At 35.1% G+C, this 24,708-nt stretch overlaps 1 protein-coding gene across 1 annotated transcript in view; it reads right to left on the reverse strand.

Annotated features, from left to right (window-relative positions):
• The window catches only part of Glut4EF (Glucose transporter 4 enhancer factor), a 54,569-nt gene that overhangs the window by 21,635 nt on the left and 8,226 nt on the right, over positions 1-24,708 (reverse strand). The window contains exons 2-4 of the mRNA XM_073079822.1: positions 15,646-15,812; positions 5,822-5,949; positions 2,917-3,074 (exon numbers count right to left, since the gene is read on the reverse strand). Of these exons, the coding sequence (XP_072935923.1) occupies positions 2,917-3,074; positions 5,822-5,949; positions 15,646-15,812 (453 nt within the window). The remainder of the gene's footprint in view (positions 1-2,916; positions 3,075-5,821; positions 5,950-15,645; positions 15,813-24,708) is intronic.

Consider the following 24,708-nt stretch of genomic DNA (forward strand, 5'->3'; position numbering starts at 1 on the left):
TATTACGCGGCCAAATTAAGGGCTACGTGGCCTACGCGACGTTAGTAGTTTAGTAGTAACGTTGTAGAAAATGGATGTACCAACCTAATTTCAACGTAGTGGCACTTATGAAAACATAATTAATAATGAAAGCGTTGCGCGTGAACAAAGAGTTTTGTGCCGGAATATTTACAATGCATGCGTGTAGTCGTCACGCGGAATAAAGTTCGAGAAATAAAACAAAGTGACTATTAAAACAAAAACCCTTGTTTACTTCCCACAATAAACCTTTGACAATGTGTACAATTTAAATATCGTAAATTAAGGCGTTACTTATTTATTTGTTTCGTAAAACAGTTTTTATGTACCTCGTGGACTTATCAGCTCAGTTTATGCAATTCATAAACATTCATTATATGGTATTAGCAAGAAAATGGGATTTGTTAAAAAATTATACGTAACATAAATCATAAATATAATAAGTACTTACTTAAATTAATATTGAATAAAGAATTAAAGGTTAGTTCAGCTAATCTTTTGTCAGCTCTGATTTGTGGTATTGTTATATGTATGTAAAGAGTGCCACAGCATTAATATGTCTATTTCCCCACTTTATTGTATATTTACTCTATTATTTTCTAAATTTTATTTACAGAGGAGTCAATATTCTCGGAGTCATCTTTACTTACGACATGCTACGCGTGATTCGGTGGTGACGATAAATGCAGGATACAAGGACAAAATAAGAGGACGAAATTATAATAATAAAAATAATTCGACGAAATTATATATTGGTTTAGATTCATGCCACTTGGATTCGGAACCCTAAAAACTAGTAAAATCAGACAACAACGAACTGCGAGCTATCCACGCGAGTAACGTAAACATATTTATGACAATTTTACAATGGCGTTGCATAATGCGCGGGCGCATGTGCCTTGACATTGCACCACACATTGAACTGCGCGCGTGCATCATAAATCACTTGCAGGTTCACTTATTGAAAAAACTTATTTGTCTTATGTAAAGTGAACGTAGAAAAAAGTCATAATGCGTATATGTAAAAAAGTAGATTTTTTTAAAAATAATTCAGTAATAACTTCAAATTTTTTTGTATAAAAAATATCGTAGAACGTCGAACATATTTGAAGTCCTATATACTTTTATATAGAGTTATTGCCGTGTCAAATAAGAATACCGTTAATGTTTGTGGACTAATATGAATATTAGTCCACAAACATTAACGGTATTATAACAAAAATAAAAATATTGTAATAAAGATTTTAGATAATGAGATACCAAAATTTCCTTTTAATCTTATTTATAAATCGTTAAAAGTATACTTAAAAAGGTATGCATTTCACATTGAACAGCATAGGTAAGAGGTATGTACCTATATTGAAAATGCCTTAATATCTAGTGAAGATTAATTTTCCATTGATAAAGTTGTAGATTAAATATCAAAGAGTAGTAACTTATTCAATCTCTTGATATAAAAATAAAGAGCCTAAGATACAATAACATTTTATACATACTCGTATGTATTTACACATGCGAAAAGGCACTTAACTACGATTACCTTATCGATATTCTGCCACGAGTTTAATTTCAAACTACGTAATAAATTACTATGTAATTGTTCAACACATGTGCATCGGGGTTTTTAGCGACGCAAATTTGATTTGTTATAACATGTTACGTCACAGCTGTTTTGTTGATAAGTGTGAGTATTGAACGTCAATTTATACACAGATAATTCGTAGTTTGCTGTTTGCGAAACTAGGAAAAGGAATTGCATAGAAACCCATAGTTGTGATATAATGGCCTTTAACGACGTCGAACAGGTGTCCGCTCGGTGAAAGTGTGCGGCTGTATGTAAAGCCCGGTTACTTGCAAAATTCTTGGTACGATCTCTAATATAGAAATAATACGCCTATAATGCTACGGTATTATGGATAAATGGTAGGATTCGTTACCTACTACTACTAGATGTATCGCTGTATCGCACTTATGACTATGCGTCAGACGATTCGAACACGCGCCAGTTCACGTGAAGAGAAACCCGGCTAGCGACAGCTAATAAATCTTGGAGACTGAAAACGCCTAGAAACAATTGTATAATTTTCACTGTTTACATTATGTCGCGTCTTTCCACCTGATATTGAGCATGGGATGCTTAAGCACACATTTACTCAGACATTATATGAAAGCGAGCACGATCTGTGTCACGGTCTAATTGAAACCGTTGGCACGGTGGCTAGGCACGTTGAACAAGATACCTGTGTCATTTTGGCTAAAAATTAGCATTTTATTCATAGAATGTGAACGGCAAGTATTTGTACGTATGCACTTCTTATACAAGAGTAGGTGCACTTACTGAGATTTTCAAATATCTTTAAATCTGAATAATTATAACGTACATATTTTACTTAAGGTACCCCTTAAGCCAATAAGACTAAGCCGATTGAATGAGGCCTTATTTAAAGTATATAAGCTTTATTTGAAGTAATAAGATAATTATCACGTTAATTAAAATAATTTCATTTGTTTTTACATTACTACGCCATTACAAAAGCAGACAAAATATAAAAGATAATTGTAAACAAACATATTATACATTAATAAAATTAAACGTTTTACAGGTAAATTCTAATACTATTTTAATCAACTCTCCTAACATTGTCCTCTTGGAGAGTCGTTTTTGGAAATTCGGAATATAATTTGGCCATTGCCACATGACACAAATACGCTCTGAAGCAATGTATAATATGGTCTATGTTCCCTTTTTCAGTGCATGAACTGTTATATCTGTGCATGTTAGTATATAGGAGTTTATGAAGCCATTAATTTTCTTACATAATAACATCACAGTTCATGAATGCAATCAAATATCTCTTCACTTCGCATTTCATTATTAAAATTCATTGATAAACTTACCCTTTTCTTGCGCGGGTGGAGATCTTCATAGTCCATTGCAATGCCCTCGTCGCTGAAGGACGAGGACACGGGTGGTGGGGAAGGCGTGCCGGAGCGCCACGACGACCCCGAACTGCTGCTGGCGCCGGGCGACACTGACGACCGACCTCCCCATGGGCCTAGCACATAAAAATAACTAATTATTACCCGGAAAATAGTATGTACTTGGTTCTCAATGTTTATACACATACTGCTATAAAACAAACTGAGATGTAGATGAGACTTCAGCATGATGCAAAGGTTTTAATTAATTGCACATCTAATCTTGTTTTCTTATGAGATACGTCGTTAGAGTTGCAATTATTTTGCAGAAATATGGTATTCTCCACAGAAAAAGGAAGTTAATATTCTTAGAAACACTCATCGCTTTAATATCATGTATTTGAATTGTACACGACCATAACAACGTGTGTATGATTATTGTTTATTTAATAATTAAATATAACAATTACGATATTTATTTTAAAAAGGTACCGTAGGTACTTCAAAGTGGGTTTTGTCTCTATAGCGACTTTTATTAACCAGTTCTAATGATCGATTTGTTTGCGTACTCCTTAGCACAATAATGAGCGAGGTATGACATCATTAACTGTTATACATAACCGAGTCATAGGGCAGCTACTATGACAACAGCTATCAATAAGGAAATTCCATGTGATGAGAACATGTCAGAAAACGTGCATTATAAATTAATGATATTAATTACACTCAACTCTGATTGTATTTGATTTTAAAATATATTTCTTACTACAGTAGCGACCAATTAATTTCACGGTTTGAAAGTTATAGAAAGAGTAAAAAAATGTACACGAGATGTTGCAATTAAATTCTTACAAGCGTGTACCGGAGAAGAATAAAGTGCAATAAATTACGAAACGGAACTATGACTGGCCACTTTCACTCGCTAGAACAGCTATTTTCTCGTGGCATACATACGACGTTAGACCAGTGTTTTCCAATCTTTCCATCGGACCCGCCTGGTATGTCAAAATTATCGCGACCCCCTAAGGTCCGCTGTTTCCAGCGGACCGAATTTTAATAATATCTTTATTTAATATTGTAATTAAGTATCAGGTAAATATATAATTAAGCAGGCACCCATAACGGACACATTTTTATATTTAAAATCTGTAGACTGTATAAACTAATACTACTACGACGCCAAATGTATTTAATGTATTTTTAATAAATATATCTTTTATGAATTTTATATTGTATTTACAAGCTCCTCTTTATTATTTATACTGAGGATTTGCGACACTCTGCGACCCCCTCACGAAAGTTTTGAGAACCCCAGGGAATCGCGGCCCACACTTTGAAAATAACTGCTTTAGACTAATGTTGAAGATGAATCGTAAAGTTTTACGAGTGGTGTTAGAAGGCGCGGCTCTACATTGCCATTACGTAATATCTCAAGTTGCATTCAAGTATTTACGCAGTTTAAATCGAGTGCACTGGTCATCTGGCTCAATTGTTCAGCTATTCAATTGGTCTATTGATACATCTTTATAAGATCAAAGTGGTGGTCTGTGGGCTACGCATTCCATGTAACGTATTTGGACTGTATAAGAAAAAGCAATAGATTATAGTAGAATGTGTTTTAAATAGCATAAATTTATTAAAAACCTCTTAAGTTTTAAAATAAGTTAAGTTCAATTAAATCTGTTTTAAATTAGTCCAACAGTCATAGCAAAAACTAAGCACGTCGGTATTTTCACGAGCATATGCGGTTCTAGATTTGTAAACAATTGATTTCATTGGATATACGATTAACTCTTTATAGCCAGCACAATATTGTATTAAGTATATGGAATGAATGAATGGATGTAGAATAATATTAAAACGGAATTATCATTCATATAATCGAGTTAGTTCAGTAGTCTTGCTGAGCGCTGTTGTACATTTAAATTTCACTTGAGTTTTATAGTAAATTAGTTAAAGCTGAGGAGTGGAATGAAAATATTAGTGAAAATGTGTTGTGCTCCAGTAAGTAGAGCGCATTTGGTCGGAGCTCATAACACAAGAGCGAAGTTATACCGAATACCTGTCTAGACGGAGTCTAGACTGCTGTCTAGACGTTATCAGCATTTTACAGATTTTATACAAAACCCTTACGGAGTTACATCTAAATGTAACCTCCAATTACATTTTAATAAGCATATAAAACACTTGAAAACATACTTGGCCATTTCAAAACCAAATGTTTCAAATTGTAATCAAATCTAATAGTAATATTAACATAATTGCAGTGATTACATTATGATTTCAGGTAAGTGGGTATGATTTATTATGTAATCATTTGCCCGTCAGCGTAACCACAGCTGGCACTACGCGATCATGTTTATGTAATAGTAAACGGACAAAGAAATAGCTAAAGAATGTTCGAATGCATGATGGTAAGATAAACTACAAGAAGAACCTTGGCAATTTTTACTCATTTATTTAGCTTTCTAGACAAAGAGGCATTACTAATATCATACTATTGCCCCTCTTACCAGTGTTGTTTAATAGAACCTTCGGTAGACAGGCTTATGTTCCGATGTAGAATGAAGTGTTCATTACTAGTCTTGATGAAGTCTAATTACTTGATAAATGGCCTTCTATCCACCTTTGTAATTTAGAGGACTTTTCAGAGTCAACAAAAAATAATAATGCGAATGACATTTAAAAAACATCTTTACAATATTAGTAGCAAAAATCAATTGAGTTTACTACAAGTCCAAGCAACTAACGCACAGTAGATCGATTCGTGAATCCTAGCGTTCGTCTATAAGGCATACAGTTCTATCCACTCGGGGTTGACGCGTTGTAATTTCGTTCAATGGCCTAGAGGTCTTTAATGTCAGTGTAGAGGTTGAGGACTTACTCGGACGCGGGGAATTGGGCGAGCAGCTGAGCGACATGAGGACGAGGGCCGCGTTGCACTCGTTCATCTGGTCGTCCCGCTCGCCGTAGCCCAGGTCACAAGAACTGCTCGGACCGCGTTTGCGCGACCTGTAAAAGACAAATGGTTTTATTAATTTTTCAGTTCTGCTACAAGAGAAAATTAATTTAAAACAAATATTAATATAATAGGAATCAGGGGTGGAGGTATCTGCCCAAGACAGAATCAAAAGTAAATTAGGAAGTATTTGTCATTGGCACTATATACAGATCCTATTCTAGTTTTAAATTTATCGTTTTGCAATGAATGTTTTTAACAACTTAAGTAAATTTAACCGCTTTTGAGGGCTAAGTTGGATTCTGTATTTTTCCCTTATCAGACTGATAAATCAGAGTACAACAGCAAAACACTGTTGATATAAGACAGAAGAATGCACCTATGCCCGTGGTGCCACTGCAATGGAATCACGAAGGCTTTATTTTTTTCCAAGAATTATTTTTAAATAGCATTTATTGTTAGTAATGTATTTGCAAAGGTGTAAGTGCTTTCTATTCGCTCTATTTGTCGGCAAGTTGCGTTTAAAAATCAATAGCCGAGCCATTACCATTTCAAGAATGTTCAATATTCAGTTCGCATTATTATGATTACACGTAGAATTGTGCTACACAGGAATTTTAATGAAATTACTTATAGTTTGAAGAATGTTTTAGTACTATAATTGTACTAATACTAATATGTTAACTTTATTGTTTAATCATCATTTACTGTTTCCTGTATGTTAATTACTGAATGACTCTACATTGAAAGTCAATTCTAAGTTCGAAGAAAATGAATTAAGTTATATCGAAACTGAATTGATCAGTTTTCCATTTTGACCTTAGGTGACTTGGGGTAGGGTCGAATGAACCCTAGTATTGGGGTAGAAGAACCGAGACGGGTCGCACTTCATCTATTACGCAAGTGCTATCTATATGAACTCCAGACCAGAATATTTGGATAAGTTGCGTAAGGACGGGCCCACGATCCCGCGCGTCTGGCCGATCACCCCGCGGTTCATTAAACAAAAGTTCGTTCGTCTCTGACTCACTCGAGGTCAATAAATACACATATCTTTTTAATTTACTGACACTACTTTAAAACTAGGTTTGTTAAGATATCGTTGAGCAAAAAAATATGTACGTACGTTTAATTTTATTGAGGTATTTATCACCTTATCAAGATACGTTACATAAAACTAGTTACGACTAACTAGTTACGACGATTTCGCGTTTTTTAGGCTATTAATCTTCGATTTGATCGTATCGTCGTTACGGTCAATTTATTGATGAAAACATAATTTGAGTATGAGCATGCAGCTAACGGAAATCATGCGTCGTTTTTATGTTATTCATTAATAATACAATTGAGTAGTAGTGACGCAAATGCTATTCAAAAACCAACAGTAGTATGTAAACACAGGTGACGCGGACTACGTAATTGACGACATTGATATCAGATTTTGTTCGTAGGTTGTTATTTAATTACGGTTAGTATTACTTGCTATTATTTATCGATAATGCGTGGAAGCGTGCTGTGATTTTTGATCGATTAAAGCTTTGTGAAGTACTTTAAAGATTTAATTTGTGTTTGTTTCAATCTAGTTACAATCTTGTAATATCAGACGTGACTGAAAATTGTATGGTAGTGGTTGTTTCATTAAATGAATATTTCCATTTTTTTAAACATCTATCACGATCCTCGTAAGATCGTAACTGAAACAAAACTCTTAAACAAATGAGATTTATAATCAAATGTTAATACAGGCGTGAGGAAAACTCAATTAGGGGTTCATGATCCTTAGCCAAGTACCTCGTATTGTCGAAAGTTCTGGAGGTTAACGGTAGATGTCCTCAGCTAGGCACCGACTTGTGGGGACGTTGACTCGCTGAGATTCACTGACCGGGGTTATTGGGTACCTTCTCTATCCAAATATATTTTTTACAATACCAGTTATCGAGTTTTATATGACTTCGCTTGTCTCGACTGGTTTTAACTTTATTGGGATTAAGGCGTATAAGTAAGGCAATTTATAAGATAAGAATCCTTCGAACAAATACATTATTTAATTATATTTGCTACATTATTTACGTCTACTTTGGTGATAAATTATAAGAATGGTGGCGAAAAATATAGTTGATAAGTGTACTTAAATACGATTTATAAATAGGTAGGACGTATCAATTACACGATGTATTGACTCAAAAAGTAATTCGACGCGGTATATAGATTATTTTCGTACGTAGCTCTTCTAATCTACACGAAAAATCTGTATACAAAGTCGGTAGGCGCACGAACGCACCCCAGATAGTTACAAGGTGTGTTCACCCCACACGCGACCTTCCTCAGGTCGATTCGAAACAGATAATTGTAGGTCACACTACGGTGTGGCGGCCGCGCGTTTCACGGGTTCAATGTGACAATAACTTTCAGTAATGTCAATTTTTTTCTTCACCTCACGTGTCTTTCTAAGGGAATTATTATTTTAAACATATTTTAGTCACCTATCATAAATGATAAATTACTTTTTATCGTCGTTTTATTATGTTCCGTCTTGTGTTTTTAAGGATAAAAGAGATAAAATAAAAGATTGCATATTTTTATGTAATTTTTGCCGATAAATACCTAAGATGCGATTGATGATTAAGTACACGATACATTTAGTAGTTCTGTATCATAACAATGATTTCAATGTAGGCTTGAAAAATATTCTACAAATCCATGATTATTACTTAATTGTAAATAAAGAGAATCAACTAATAAATTATTTTTATTCACTAACTGTTAATAAAAATTGCATTGTTAGTTATTGTAAATTGAGTTAAGAAATTCTTCATGATTAACATATCCGCGTATGTCAACAAATAAATATAAAAAATGTCCTTGTTTAACATTATCGATAAAAAACCGATGACGTATATTAGCGTTTAAGATTATTGCTTTGCGATAAAAATTCTGGATAGGTACAGTCGACTAACGTAATTTATGTTGATATTTAATTTGTGATAGTCCTGTCTGTACTACGCAGTTATTTATTTAGCTCACGATAAGCGTTGGGTAATGTGTTACCTGCCTGAGATAAATGTTTCCAACTCTAAAATAAATCTTACAGATTGGTACTACTGAATATCAAGTCAAGATAAGAAGTATTACGTAAGTACAGCGTTTGAAGAAAATGTGATGTAAAATGTACTACGAAGTTCATAAAGGAAACGTTATTGATTCTAGTTATTATTTATGTAAGACCAAAGGGCAAGGTTTTAATGTTTTTGTGAAGAGCGTGGTTGAATGCCAATGTCATTTCGTTCACGTGGCTTCAGGGTTTCGGCTGTAGGTATTTTCGTACGCGCAATTGTTAAGACATTTTCACGGCCCTTATAATCAGTGGAAAAATTAGAGATTGAAGGAAGTCATTCTTTATTAATTTAATCTTTAAAATTGGACATTTGGTATATTTGGAGTAAACATATGTAAATTAAATTTAATTCATTAAATCTCCAAAAGAAGTACCTATATATAAGCAATTTCTTGAATTGGTGTACTGTGATAGAGTGGAGAACATGGTAGTGATACAAAGTGAGCTTGTACGAATTTACACACTAGCTCAAAAACATGTAATATATAATTTATCATTATCTTATTGTTATCCCTATTGTTTTTAACTAAAATATTTTGCAATGAGGACTCGTCAAATTCTACGGTACTTTATATCGCTGAACCGGTTGCAAAGATTTTTTATTAGAATTTAATTCACTCCACGACCGCCCGCAACAGCTGAGCATACGTTGGCACGGCCAAAGATTTTATATACGGTAGGTTCAACGTGGCGGAACAAACGATACGCGAAAAAATGTTCATTGTGTATTATGTGCACTTAATATGTGTCTATTGTGTGTCTGTATGGACACTATGGTGTGAAAGGCGACTCAGATGTCTTTTTTCCGTGTTTGGTCTATATTTTTGGTTTTTACCGAGGCCGCTGAACAATCTAGCCATACACAATCTTTGGCCGCGGCGTCACAGGCGGCGTGTAGTATTCGCGTAACATTGAGCGCGACCTTGCGGCTTGTTGCCGTGCGACTACACTGCCTCATATTAAACTATTATGTATTGTGTCAAATATTTCTTGCCTTAATAATTATTTACAACATTTTTATACTTAAATTTCACATTTATATATTAACCTTGAATACCTGTTAGTATTAAAATCGGTATAAATGTATTTGCATAAAAACAAATTATGATGGCATATTCGTCAAAAGAGAACTTTTTATACCATATTTATAAAAAAAATGTCTGTATAACATAATATAATATAATATGATTGATGACCACTGTCCTGCATAAATGAATATTCTTCAAAACGTTTAAAATAACGTCATAGCCTGTATTTCAGAGAAACAATGGACAATGTTCTCGTAATATTAGTCATGGAACTTTGAAGTGCCAAAATGATTCATTATAACGCGAATCCTAAGGTAACAAAACATTTCAAAAACCTGACCAATGAATTTTAAGCAATTAATTAATAATATAATTTGAAGCGTTGACTAATATTACAAAAAGTCTGAAATATCTGGGTAATCTACACAAAAATTTAATTATGTAAGCATTTGCATAATTTATGTCAAATTTACTAGATATATATAATAGTAAAAAATACGGCTTAATGCCAACGCACAATAAACGTAGCTCAGTCTAAGATTGAAAATTTCGGGCGTATTACTTAACAAATGTTTGACATTTGTCTGCGATTACAATTCCATCAATGTCGTACGATAGTGATTAAAACTGAGCGGCGTAGGTAGGTTTGTATTTTATAGTACCTATCATAACATAGATATAATTAAAATTTATTGTTTAGATTATCCGAGAGAAGTCGTTCAGTGAGCAAGTAACATTTGGCAGGCAGTTGGCGTAGGTCGGGGCATTTTAATGGGTATAAAAAGTGCGATTGAGCTAGCACGACTCTACCGCGGGCCCCGCTCTCCTCAGGGTGACCTCATCGGTTCTGCTGCGTTTTTTCTTGTTAACAACTTTGCTTGTTTTTTGTAATAACTTTTTTTGTGCAATAAAAAGACATTTTTAATGTAAGGTTATTTTAACAAATGGATATAAGTTTATAATGCATCGACAAAGAGATATAGAAATGATTATATGTAAAGACAAAGTTTTGAGCTTTATAATGCGATCAAATTATTCATTCAACGTTTTTGTATGTTCAACTTCTAGTGTTTGTTCAGATATTAAAGTTTCTAAAAAATATTAGGCTCGAGTTTGTTGTATGCCTACCCCTACATTACAAATGATTGTAAATAAGGGTAAGTGTAGTTATTTCACAAAACTACTACTAAAAAGAAAGGAAATTATAATTAAAAGAGAAATCGAACTAAACAAAAATGCAAAGAAACACAAACGGTAAAATAAAATATTTTATTTTCGTATCATGTAGATTGGACATATTTTATGCGATCGAAGATACTATGTCTTTTTTGTTTCTGTTAAGAAGTTGCACCAAGTACATTTAAAAAACAAATCATAGTATATTTTTGAAATACACAGGTACTTAATGACAAACGTTTCTTTTTTATATCTGCAATTAGGCGTGTTGCAACGCTGCGCCGATCTCTTTTTATGACTAGCAGGTTCGGAGAATTCCGCAGTAAAATATTGAGTTCTTTACAAAAGTGTAATTACCTCTACACCCGAAGAGTTTTTGTTCCTTTGATCGGTGGAATAACCTCAAGATAGGTCGATGGAAAGTCAACGTGGCTTCGAACGAAGAATCGTGTGCGGCTCATTGTTGCATGCGTCATTTTCAAAGAAACGATAAGTGGATGTCTGAAATTGTTTAAGCCGACGTCATACATGTAGAGTGCTTTTACGCTGTGACGAACTTTGCATAATATTGAATACACTTATTTGTGTAACACTTTCTCTAGACGAAGGCGGCATACCTGCACCTGCCAAATGAGCTAACGGGCCTTAACAGTACCAACGAAAGCAAACGTGTATTCGACGAGAAAGTGGCTCCCCACCGCCAACGGACTGCGTTCCTTCTCTTTGGTGTTGCGCAAATGTGCAAAATGTCAATGAAATATTTCTTCTCACACTTCAAAATGTTCGTAGCGGAAATTGTAGAGTTCGCCGTGCATGTACTTATGTAAAATACTTTCATAGTGTGTATGCAACAAAAATTTTAATAGCAAATTACAAAAATATGTAAAATATGCATGTTTGTTCTTAAATTATAAAATATCTCATAATAATCTAATGTAACAAAGTACGATAATTAGCTATTATTAATTTTATTAACATAAAAATGTATAATTATCTTATTATTTGCATTTGAAATTAGTAAGCAAAAATTATAAAGTTTTCTAGGTCACAATAATTAATATACCTTATGCTACGCAAACATCTCGCCCAGAAAAAATTAAACAAAAAAGTGAATTTTTCACATTCATCAAGGTGCCATATATTATCATATTGTATATACTACACATATCAGCGTTTTCTTTACTTACTATTCAACATGTCTGCAAGAATTTTGGTCTGATTCTCGAAGGCATACAAAAGGGGACTCAAGCAAGGTCGATTTCGCTCATAATTATTTACGACGCGTTTTGACGACAGTGGCACTAGCAGTACGAATTCCACCGTAGTAGGACCTCTAATAGGTTGGTATGCGACCATCAGTGTCAATAGCCCGTGCGACTCAAATATCTTATTAGCATACAACAGCCACTAACGTGTCAGGATACCATTTTCAATATTGAAAGTGGCTTCACAAATTCCTTACAGACATTTTATAATAATCAAGGCTAAAAAAATATGTAAATGTTTGTACGGAATCTTTGCGGAGACAAAGACGTATGAAAATTATATTTTAGCTGTAGATTTTATGGGCATGCAAAGGTAAAGCAAGAGTTGAAAGGAGAGATAAAACGTTGCAATGCGCAGTGTTGCGACATCAAAATGCGGGCGGTACTGCCGCCCTACTGCCCGACTGAGAAAGTACCTGAGGACGTGGAGCCAGAATGGCAACACGATATGAATTAGATTTGTGCGGTAGTATCTCTTAATATCCCTGAATTATTTTTACACAACCAATCGCGTTATATATGTTAGGAAGTAATATTTTGGATTAAAACTCTTTGATTAAAATTAAGATATTTAAGAATGGCGGTTCGATTTCGAACTCATGATTTTTTACAAAAATCCAATAAGTGTCTTCTAATACATAAGTTGATGATTGATTTGGTTTGGTCCTCCCAAGTGTAGTAGAACCACAAATGTCCAAATATCCTCAACATTATTTGTATTTTTTTATGAAATCACCAACAATCAAGATGTTGAGGTTTCATAAAACAAATTTTATTCCCCGTCCCCATTTGCCACGAGAAATCCATGTCGACTTTTAGTTATTTTATCTGTAGATAACTGAGAATGTGAATGCCCAAAATAATTGTCATTCTTTGAATATATTCGTAAATATTTGATGTACCCGTATGGTATTTGCTCGCATCGCTGTATGCAGCTCTTTTCTAGCGTGCCGTTCCATTTTAAAACTGGGTCACTGTGTCATGGCGGCCGCACAAGTACCGGGCGAAGGCGGCGCCATCTTTGAATTTTGTTGATTCATGTCATAGGCATATTCGGCTTTATTTTTCATTGTAATATCGCCTGATTATTTAGAATTGAGTGTTGTAATGAGATTTTTGTTTATACTTTAATAATAGCTTATGAATAATGCTCTTTGTACGTCAATGTAACTATTTTCATCTTTCAGGGTTGTCTTTGTTTTAAAAATTTTACACATACGTATTTTGCGAATTATTGTTATACTACGAGGCAATAAAAGCTCTAGAAAGTTTCTTTGACCAAAAAATTAAACTAAAGCGACGCATACAAAAGCATTTGATAGACTAGATTAAAGGTATCAAAAAGAGAAGTACTGACTCTTGCTGAGCACAACAATCGAGTCTGTTACGTGTTGTGTCGGTAGTCTGTCGTATCAAAGGAAAATGAAACTTAGTAAGCTTTCACTTTGCCATGGCCCAGTAACGTGATTGCGAAATTTCTTCCAATCACGAATCTACTATGTTAGGGTTAATAAAAAAACTTGAACTTCAGATTAAGTAAATGTTTCAATATCTGTTTAAAAACAAGCCATATAGTCTATTCAATTAGCAATCTGTAACATTATAGTAGGTAATGCATCTTTTTTAATTCAGAATAGACTTTGATACATAAACTTATATGTTTATCTTTGTCAAAGTATTTTTCTACTTACTTACTTAACTTTAAAAGTCCATAAATATTTATATCTAAGATGATGTACTATAAATACTTCTTGAACAATAGAAAGTTGGTGGCTATTAATACGAGCTCATCTACTTTGAAATTTAGATTGTTTAATGGTGACCACAACATCGATGTAATCTCCACAGAGATTGTTAGGTATTCGTGAGTAAATCCGGCTGATAATTCCTTGTGCGTTTGTTTCGGCAATTGTTGTGAAATTTGGACCGAGAGTAGAGGTCTCACCTCTCACCGCAGGCATAATGAAAAGTGAAACTGCTGCGCCGAGCGTCACGTCGCGACGGCCATTTAATGTTGTTTGTTCCGGTTTCAATTTAATACACTATAAAACTGCAAGCTCTATGTACTAAGATCTGTAGAAAGGAACGATTTAACGCCATTATCCGAAACAGTCCAAAATTATCAAATAAAAAGTCAAGATTACCTTGACGCACATTTATCATCTTCGTGTTATGCTTTTTCAGTAAACTATCAGAATTATAACATCCAAATAGCCGTTTAAATGCCTGAAATTTTTAATCACTCTATATTACATTGTCTGTCCCTCTCTGAGGCCCAATAGAGGAGGGGAGTGCGGGAGGCAGCTACAGAATGTAGGCAAGTGTGACAAGGACACGCCCGTACTCCGTGCTAACACTTCCATCCAGTTTCTAACGTGTTCGGTGCTGATTTCGCAACGCTCGCCCGCGCCCGGCTCCACTCCACCGATGCACGTTCGTGAGCGATTACACCCACAAGGCAATCCACCACAATACACTCTAACACGTACGAAATGTTGTACCTACCGACGGTGCGAGGTCAACCGATACGCTGATTGACAACCGATGCACATAGCATTACGTAAATTAAGGGATTAACAGAATACCTCCATCGACTGACTATCGGTATGCAAGAGGTCGTGAAATAGATAAGGGAGTTATTACAAGGCTGGTTTGTTTGCAATAGAAATGTGCCGGCCTTCCTTGCTGCTGGCGAGGTAAGCAGCTAATTCAAGGCAAAATTAAGTCAATATTTGCTAATTTTGTTGTCTTAATTTAGATTATAATTGACAGAATCTGATACTGATACGCTTTATGAACTATATCCTGATTAAAGTTTCTTTAGGCTTAAAATCTACGGTCCCTATTTTACCTGCTTAATTTAACACACTAGGTACCTAAATACTAACTTGAATGTGCATACTGTTTATTTGGTTACCGCAGCGTAGCGTACCTTACCAGTGCACCTTACTTTAAAGTTTTCATTTCTATGCGATCTTAATGAAGTGTTTCAAAATTCAATAGAATTTACCTGTCAGCAACAGGAATTAATAGCAATGACTAACGGAACTAAATTTGGCCCAAGTTTTGTTTGAGCAATCACTGCGAATTGCAGCCGGAAGGTGATGTAATGCATATATTTAGTTATCATTTACGTGTGTTTGTGTGAATATGTATACTACTCACCCTTGCATGTGATGTGCAGGCACTTCGATGGTGGCGGAGGCGCGGCGGCGGTCGCCGGCCATGTCAGCGAGCCTTGCGAAATCAGTATCTACATCAGCTAACCTCGCAGATTTGCGTGACTCTAGCAGCCTTATTTCATCAAGCCTCTTTGTTAGCTCTATTGGCACCTGGAACAAGGAAATACAAGCTTGTGTTAAATGATCTTCGATTATGTTTTCAATAAAGTTTTATTGCTGTTTATTTTTCCGTGTGCAAATCGCAAAAACGAACTGAGAATTACTACTATGAAACAAGGGTGTATTTGAAGGTTTTAAAAATTATGTGACCGTGACAAAAACATACGATTTTTTTATTTAACAAAATAATTACAAAAATAATTATGGCTATTAAATAAATTGATACCGTCGTATCTTTTTTAAACCGCCTATGTTGCGAAAATTTTCCTTTACTTTCAACAAGAATGTGTTGAATAAAATATTTATGTAGTTTTCGAGATATCAGATGGTTTATAAAATTTTGAGTTTAGTGACCGCATATTTAACTTTGTTTTTCAGAGCATCGTTGAAAAATTGTGGAATACAAACTTATATTTGCTGATAATCAAGTATTTACTGAATATTGACTTCCGTTATTAATAATTAATGCAATATTTTGCCAATCAAAGATCGACATTTGATATTTTCTTTCTAGTTTAGTCTAGTTTAGACATTGTCAAATTACGATCTCTGGAAAGTAAAAAATGGATAGAGAGGTAATAATTAATACCGGGCGTTGATGCGTGGCAATGTGGTCAAACCGCACTTGTCTGCTTCTTTAGTTAAGACCTAATACAATCTAAAATCTATGTTCATTTAGATAAAATGAGAGCAAACTTGTTTCCGAGGTAGCAATAAGTGGACGTTTCGTATGCATGTGAAAGTTAATTGTTATGACGTCATGCAAGTAGTTATATAAAGGCACAGGAGCAACAGTGGGTGTGTGAGATCAATATGGTCGACCTTCGCGCGGTCCGTGGTCGGACATGACGTCATGACCTAGCGCAGCCGGAATTGGAGCGAGCTCCGAGATGCGTTCCGTGTCACAAACTCTGTTCCTACGCGTTCCTAAACTGCAACGCTATAAGCCGCAGTCTAGCGTGTCATTTCAAGTACAGCTTTTTGACTTTAAAATTCTGTCTACTGCACCATTAGTATGAGTTTTTACGTTTTTACAAATAATACTGTAGTTGTTTTTGTTTACGTATTTCCCATACTATTCCAATCAGTTCTGATACAATCCGCTAAGGGCGTGGATAGGAAATGTATGGGCAAATACGTAAACAAATACCAAAACAGTCATTTTGTCAAAACGTTAAAACTCATACTAAGGGCACTGTTCCTACGCGATCCTAAATGGCAACGCTATAAGCCGCAGTCTAGCGTGTCATTTCAAGTACAGCTTTTTGGCTTTAAAAATTTCGTCTACTGTAAACGACCCATAACAGCTATTGTTCTAAGGTAGAGTTGCGTGTTTCCTGCATTTATAAGCACGCATCGCATACAGATAAACATTATGACGTAATTTTACTATCAAAACTCAAAACCGTTACTGTTACGTTTAGAAGAAATACAATATGAAAAAAGAACTCGTAAAGCAAAAAAGGAATTAAAATTAAATTTTTGATTGGCACAGAATATGCCGACGTACACATGGGTATAGGTATATTTACACTTGCAAAAAAAGGTTTACTCTTGAAATTAAAACAGATAACATACAAATTATCAGTCTTGGGTTAGTTCAATAATATTTCCGGTATCATAATTTATTGATATAACTTTATTACTGAATAAATCGATAAGATAAAATCTCACGTAAATAAAGAAGTTTATAAAGTAACGATTCCAAAATTCAATCAATCAAAATATTGTATTGTATTGCTTGGTTAATATGTGGAAGGGTGCCGTCATAGAGCTATTCTGCCATAGATAACTATACATTGCTAGTTATGAGTTTATCGATGCTTTCAATATACGCCCGTTATCAATCTGTCTTATGGTTTGCCGACCAAATATCGACATCACAATTACTTTATACTGTAATTGTCAAATTTCGATCTTTAATAGGCAAAATTTGGGTAGATAAAGTATTAAAAACAGGATTTAGTCTTCAGTACAGTAGTAATGGAACGGCATCTCATTTTGTGTGAGACTTGTATTCGATTTGATGTTCACAGTAGCTAGTACAAATTCTAGATCTTTATAACATAAAACTAGCGCATGTTTCTATGTACATATGTCGCTGTCAGATCCAGTCGGTCTCGGTTAATATGTGCAATAAACATTCAAGTAGTTGTTGACATTGCTTACGTTTTCGTCTCAGCTTCCTTCAACATGCTCGCGTGATTGACACAATACGTATAATGCGCGTGCGCACCAACTGGTTTATAGTTACGTTTATCTTTTATCACATACGTCAGTAAAGTATGTAGGGTCATTTAGAATAATTAATAAATAATAATGTGGTATTGTCTTCCACGCTCGTAATTTTCCAATCAATTCTGTATAATATGTCTTAGATAATGATAATTAGACACAGTAAAATAATGAAATGACGAAATGTATATTGTAAAGTTAGCGACTATATTTATTTACTTTTGCTTTACCATACGACTTGGTTATGGCTTGTTGCAAAGTAATGTCGAGGTTCTAAATCATATAACCGACAGTGATCACCATAAAATAAATTTAGTAGATATTTATTACTGGTGTAAATGTCATATCAGTAGTTTCAGTAGATTTAAATCCGGTCTTACACAAATAGGCATAACAATTTATTGTTAGATTCCTTACAAGTCAAGTAGCATAGTCACGGAAGTAGTTTAAAAGTTAGTTTACGCGTGAAGTATCTAAACATGAAACAGTTGTCTATCTACCTATTAAATTATTCAGTACTTTTCATAACGTGTTACATGATCGTAACACCAAGGCACCTACTTGTTACGTGTTGAAGATAACTTAATATAGAAGGTAACGATAATGAACGTAATATTTAACCTCAATTTAAAACGCATTGTAATACACAATTAACCTGATTCTATATTTGCTTCAAAATATCACAATTGTTAACTTAACTCACATATACTTAAGATAACAGCATACAGTAAACAAAGAGAAACCCAAAAATGTAGCTACTCAGCCCTATATTTCGCCATTTAAGATACATATTGTTTTAAATCCTTGAATAGCAAAGATTCTTATCTATGTATGTTTCGTCGCTTCACTGATTTATTCCTAAATATGTCTAGATACAAATAAAAAAATAATGAAACAGCAAGGCTTATTTTCAGTTGAACAAAACAGTTAAGTCTGAAGTACATTTTGATTTTGGTATGTAAATCGGTTTCTTTGATCGGTGTGCGTCGTCACAGGTGAGCGTGAGTCGGCGAGCGCTGATCACATCATGCAAGTATACTTTCACTTTTACCTGGCTTTGCGCGGATGTGGACCGAACCCCTCCCCTCCCCGCCCGGGACAATGAAAGTAACTAAAATGATATAGTTTTAAGTACCAACCGCTCAAACTAAGTACTCATTCTGTGATTTCGAAATCAACTGCACTTAAGCTAGTTTTTTACGATAGACGATACACTTTACTAGTTTTTATGACGATAAAAATCTTTATAGCAATAACCGTAACTACGTGGAAGGCTGTTATTTAGATTTTAAAGATAATATCTCTATGTTCGATCTGAAAGAACTTCCTGTTAACTTAAAGTTGCGTATTGGTTACCTATCAAATGGTTTAATTCTTTTTTATGAAATAACATTGTTTTGTTTTATTTTACAAATTGCAAATACGTTCAAAATATTTTCTTATTATTATATTTAACCTCTTAGTATGTTTACCTAAAGTGTATAAGTGGCCACTAGGTTATAAGTTTAAATACGATTGCAGTCGATGATGTCCATAAATTGTTTCTCTTGAGGATTAAAAGTACTTAACGTGGCAGAACAGTCCTCATATATTGTAATTGGGAACGCGCTTATCGGCAGCCATGACCGCGGCTGTGAGTGAAAGTCGCAATAAACGTCACCTACATTAATGACAGCAGGCTATTGTGTTAAGAGTAGCAATAAGCTTAAGTGGGGCAGATCAGATGACAATCAGGTAACGAGCGTGGCTAGCGTGGCTAGCGTGGTAAGCGTGGCTCGGAGCCGGTGGCTGCAGCTCCTCTCGCGGCCGCACCGCGACTCCCCTCACCCGCGTTATGTAAAAAAGTGACAACTGTTGCACAATTGCTCCATTCGATGGCGAAACTTGGCCGCTTATAAATGCCAGTGAAAGTCACCGAGTGACTTTGACATGGTAATTGACAATACCACGTCAATACCGTACGATGATGATAACATTAATTCCTTTTTATAATCACTTGGCACGTAGGGTGTTTGTAACAGTCGATTCAATTATGCCTAGAATTTAGTGGAATTTCGTCCTTATATAACAATAACAGTGTTATTCACAATAATAAATTTGACATTGAAATTCACTAGAGAAAGTCGCCTAGTGACATTAGCATAAGATTGACCATACTACGGTGAAGGCCGTACGTTTATAGTAAGAAATAAAAGTACATTTTAAACTTTGTTACAGTATATTGCAACTGTCGGTCTTAATAAGCATAGAATTTGGAGGAAATTTGGACAAATATATCGCATCGCATAGCGACTCTACTATTCAATCGCCGAGTTCAATATGATAATTCATAAAATGTAACTAACTATCCTATCATTATCGTTATATTATATCATCCTGTAATTTACGAATGAACATTGAACACAGTAACTGTCGATCTTATTACGCTAGTAATTTGGCAGAATCTATTAACTACAGTGACTCTACCATTGAATAATGACCGTATTACAAGATACTAGTTTCGATGTCATTACGTATAAGTAATTGAATAATATTAGAGTTCCATGAAAACGAGGTTCATGGTCGTCATTAATAAAAATTATCTTACTAGTTATGGCCACAATGTGGTGAGAAATTTCAAGAAATAATAATAAAATGTGGTGAATTATTTTAGCGTTTTATTTTTATTTTCGTATTTTATTAAATCATTACTGAATTTGAATAAAGGCTTTTAAACAATTGTTTTTTTTTATATTTACATTTCATTAATGCATTACGTTACGTTATATTACATAAGATATACTCATACAGTTTAAGAGTATAATTGATAAGCTTTTCATGTAATAGACGCAGAGAGATCTTGCAGTCTTGCAGTCCACCTGATGTTTTGTGGTCACTACCATGGATAAGTGTACGAAACCTCATGTAACAAACTATAGACCTTAAATTCTAACGGTTTTTGTGAAAAAAAAAGTAATGTCACCATAAAGATAACGTTTTCCGTCAACGTAAAGCTTACGGAATGCAATTCGTCTGAGTACTTTAAGTACAAACTTTATCATTATTATTACCATGACAAGTATTTTTAGTTTACCTGATAAATCCTTTAATACACGATAAGTGACCAGATACAACATTGTTCAGTGGTTACGAGGTCAGGGATTTCATAGCGGAATACCCAGTTTGCAATCCCTTTAACGTTACAAAACAATTCAAATCTATTTCACGGCAATGTTGCCATATTCTAAAATGGATTAGACGGTAAGTTATTTTTGAAATATTTCCTTTACTTGTTTTTATAATAACGATTTAGTATACTTTAGTGACAATTATTCAGGTCACTTTGCTATCTCTTGTAAAAAGTTTGAGAAAAAATATATACGACTTCAAAAGTATAAAACGTACTTGTTTTGTTAACGATAAAGTATTTAACAACAAAATTCTGTCACGTTTTTATTCAGGGAACTCTTAAAATAGTGATTAAGTTTTCTAAAATAATTCGTATTACTAAAACGAGGAATTATGCACTAACATTATCTAGTAACTAAGTGTGTACACGCGCATAATAGCATTATATTCGAAGCGAAAGTTATCGGGGTATGCGGCAAGAAACAAGTGGCATTGACTGCAGGCAAGCAAACCATTGGTTGAGCCGCTGAGCGAGTGACGTGTGCGTGCAGCGCCTCTAGTGACGCGGCACTTACTTTGTACTGAGCTGCCACCACTCTACGCAATTAAGTAATTGTTTAGCTTTATTAGCAGCAAATAAAGTTCATGCGAAGTTACTGACGTAAATGCATTAATGTCATGTAGAGACATAAAGCTACGACTAAGCTATTAGGATTTCTTGTGTTGCCATGTGCATTGTGCATATTATACGAATTCTAAGACTCAGAATATTTATCGTTTAGGCCTCTGCCGATGTAGAGCACTAGCTCTAGGTCGCCTGCCCTATCATGCTTGTGATGTGTAGGTCATAAATTTTGTTAATAGCAAAATTATTACTTTTCACTTACTGTTTTCTTAAATCTTACTTTAAATGATTGTTTGAAAAAAATCTAAATGACAATATGAATATTTAAAATACTTACCTACTTGCAGTCCTTTGTTGATTAATCTATGAACATTGTTTGTTTAAAAAGCAGATGGACATATTAATCTCACGGTTCAATCTCATACTATAAATAATTTAGGGTCGCACAATGTATTTCTTAGAGGTTGTGAAAACAATGGCCTATCACAGTTAAGACGACCGATAACATTGCAGAACCGACCGGCTAACTTCGAAATAAGTAACGCGATAAAAAACCGATAAGGGATATTATCTTTTGTATTTCGAAAGGTCGAATATAATATATTGATTCACCTTTACCTGAATTCGTCCTGAATACTAATTTCTGTATATTTACGTGTTGTTTTGACAATGGATTGAATTTGAAAAATTGACGATAGATGCATTGGGCTTGTTCTTTAAATATTCAGTGGGATTGCAGCTGTAGGCACGCATGTATAAGCAATTCGGTTGCCAGTGGGCGCTCGTGCAGTAAATAGGTCAATAGCTCCGTGTTATAAGCAATCGGAGTATAAAACCACGATCATTGTATCGATATGTTGACACACGGGAGATAGGCAGAGGCATATTTATGAGTACGGTGTATTTTTTCTTTTTTCAATAGATAAAAACTTGACAATGACTTCACAGTGGTATTAATCAGTACAATTATATAATTATTAATTGTATTATCTTTAAACCTTTATTTGTTTTTATAGGTATTTTTTTAGTTATAAGTAGTTTCATTCTAAACCGTGAGGCTAGTCATCAAGTATTATACATTATTATGCGTTCGTTCGTAACTATTAATCGTTCTCCAAAGCAACCGAATATGCAAAGCGACCAAAATAATTCGCGATATGTTTTAATCGTTGCGTTTCATAGTCAAGTCACGACCAGCAGATTACATTGGCATGTATTGTGTAGGTAAAAGATTTGCGATTCCAATCGGATGTGTACGGTTAGGCCGAGCAATCGATTGGCACGGCCTTGTATGATTAGTGAATACAAACGGTGGTGTGGTGGTTGCACAGCGGATGCGATGGCGGCGCACGCGAATGCCGCCCCGCGGTCCGCTGCAACTGACAACCTTGCCCCAAAAATCCGTGACCCACATTTCTGTAGTCAAAATGCAACCGCCGTTTTTAATGCTGCCATTTTCCTTGAAATTGCCACTTTATGTTTGGATACCGAGAAAAAACGGGCCGTCGCGTTTTTCTTAGTCATTTTGTTTTGGCCGAGTTAAGACATAAGTAATTGTAATTTTGTTGTTATTTTAAAGCTTTGTTCGATTGCAATACGTCAATTTGAAACGGAACATTGTCGATATCCGTTTAAATTAAGTTAATTGCCTCGTAAAATGCAGTTTGAAGTATAAACTAGCGAGGAAATGTTAAGGCAAAGTCAATAAGTAGGTGGCTCAAAAGTGGGTCTCGTACGCTACATACGTCTATCCAGGACGATGCTAGATGGCCTAGTTGGCGCGGACTCGCGCAGGTCACGATCCTATCTTATTGGCGTCCCGAGTCCCGTACAAGTTAACCTAGTTCCGCTCTATAAAGCTATTACTCACAAAATGCATTTCTCTTACTTAATTTGTTTTAATATATGAATACCTTATAAATACATGAATAGTTTATTCTTTTATTAAGATTGTATAATATTAATAAGTCCTTGAAGTAACTATAGAGCAAAAAAGGAAGTTTACAAAAACTTGTATAATGTTATTTAATACTAACTGCTAACTAAATAGTAGTGGATTAACTGCATTTTATTGTTACATGTACTTAGTCATTATATAAGGACAGCTTGACAATGACATCTAAAATTCATTAAATCGACTATTAACTACCTACAACAAACTCGGTTGATCATGTAGGTCAACGGTTGTAGTTGTCAGGAAATCATTATTGCGTAGCGCGAGCAATCGTATCGTGATGCAAGGCGGTAGTACATTCACGTTTTATTTATCACGAAGAGACTAGTTAGTCAGCGTCAGCATGTGAAGGCTTCAAATAGTCTGAGATGACGTCATATCAGAAGCTATCGCAATTTCTGAATCGACGTCACCGCGCGTCGGCAAGAGCGCGTAGGCGCGACGCCGTGGTGACGTCACGGGTACAATCTAGATTCTGCGTGCGAAGGCGGCGCCGTGGGCGTCGCGTACCCTAGTCGAAATGCACGTGAAATAAAAACGCATAACGTTGAGTGGCCTTACGTAATTGGACGAGAAATCTGCGCAAGGACGCGGACGATCGTTTCGACACACCACCCGACGTGATGCCATAATCGCATCATTTACGTGCGACGCTTAGAAAAGTGAGCGTTTCACCTTGAGATACCTACAAGCACGGCCGCCTCTCTATTCTTAGATATCGAAATAGCTTTAAATATGTTCGAGAGTTCGGGTGCTAGCACGCAGGCGTCGTGACCTAGCCTGACCCAAAAACGGACCGGGCCCTCCGCGCCCCGGCTTACTCCATGATAACGGATACCGGGAACCTGTTCGGCTCATATAAACGCGACATACGCACTGTCAATAGAACCGTTACTCAGTTGACCCGCAAGCGCCTTCTTCGTCCCGCTTGATAGACATTGCTAATCACTACTCAGAAATAGGTA

This window comes from Epargyreus clarus, unplaced genomic scaffold, assembly GCF_041222505.1.
Source record: "Epargyreus clarus isolate Ecla_fem2 unplaced genomic scaffold, WU_Ecla_fem_2.2 ptg000014l, whole genome shotgun sequence".
Classification (NCBI taxonomy): domain Eukaryota; kingdom Metazoa; phylum Arthropoda; class Insecta; order Lepidoptera; family Hesperiidae; genus Epargyreus; species Epargyreus clarus.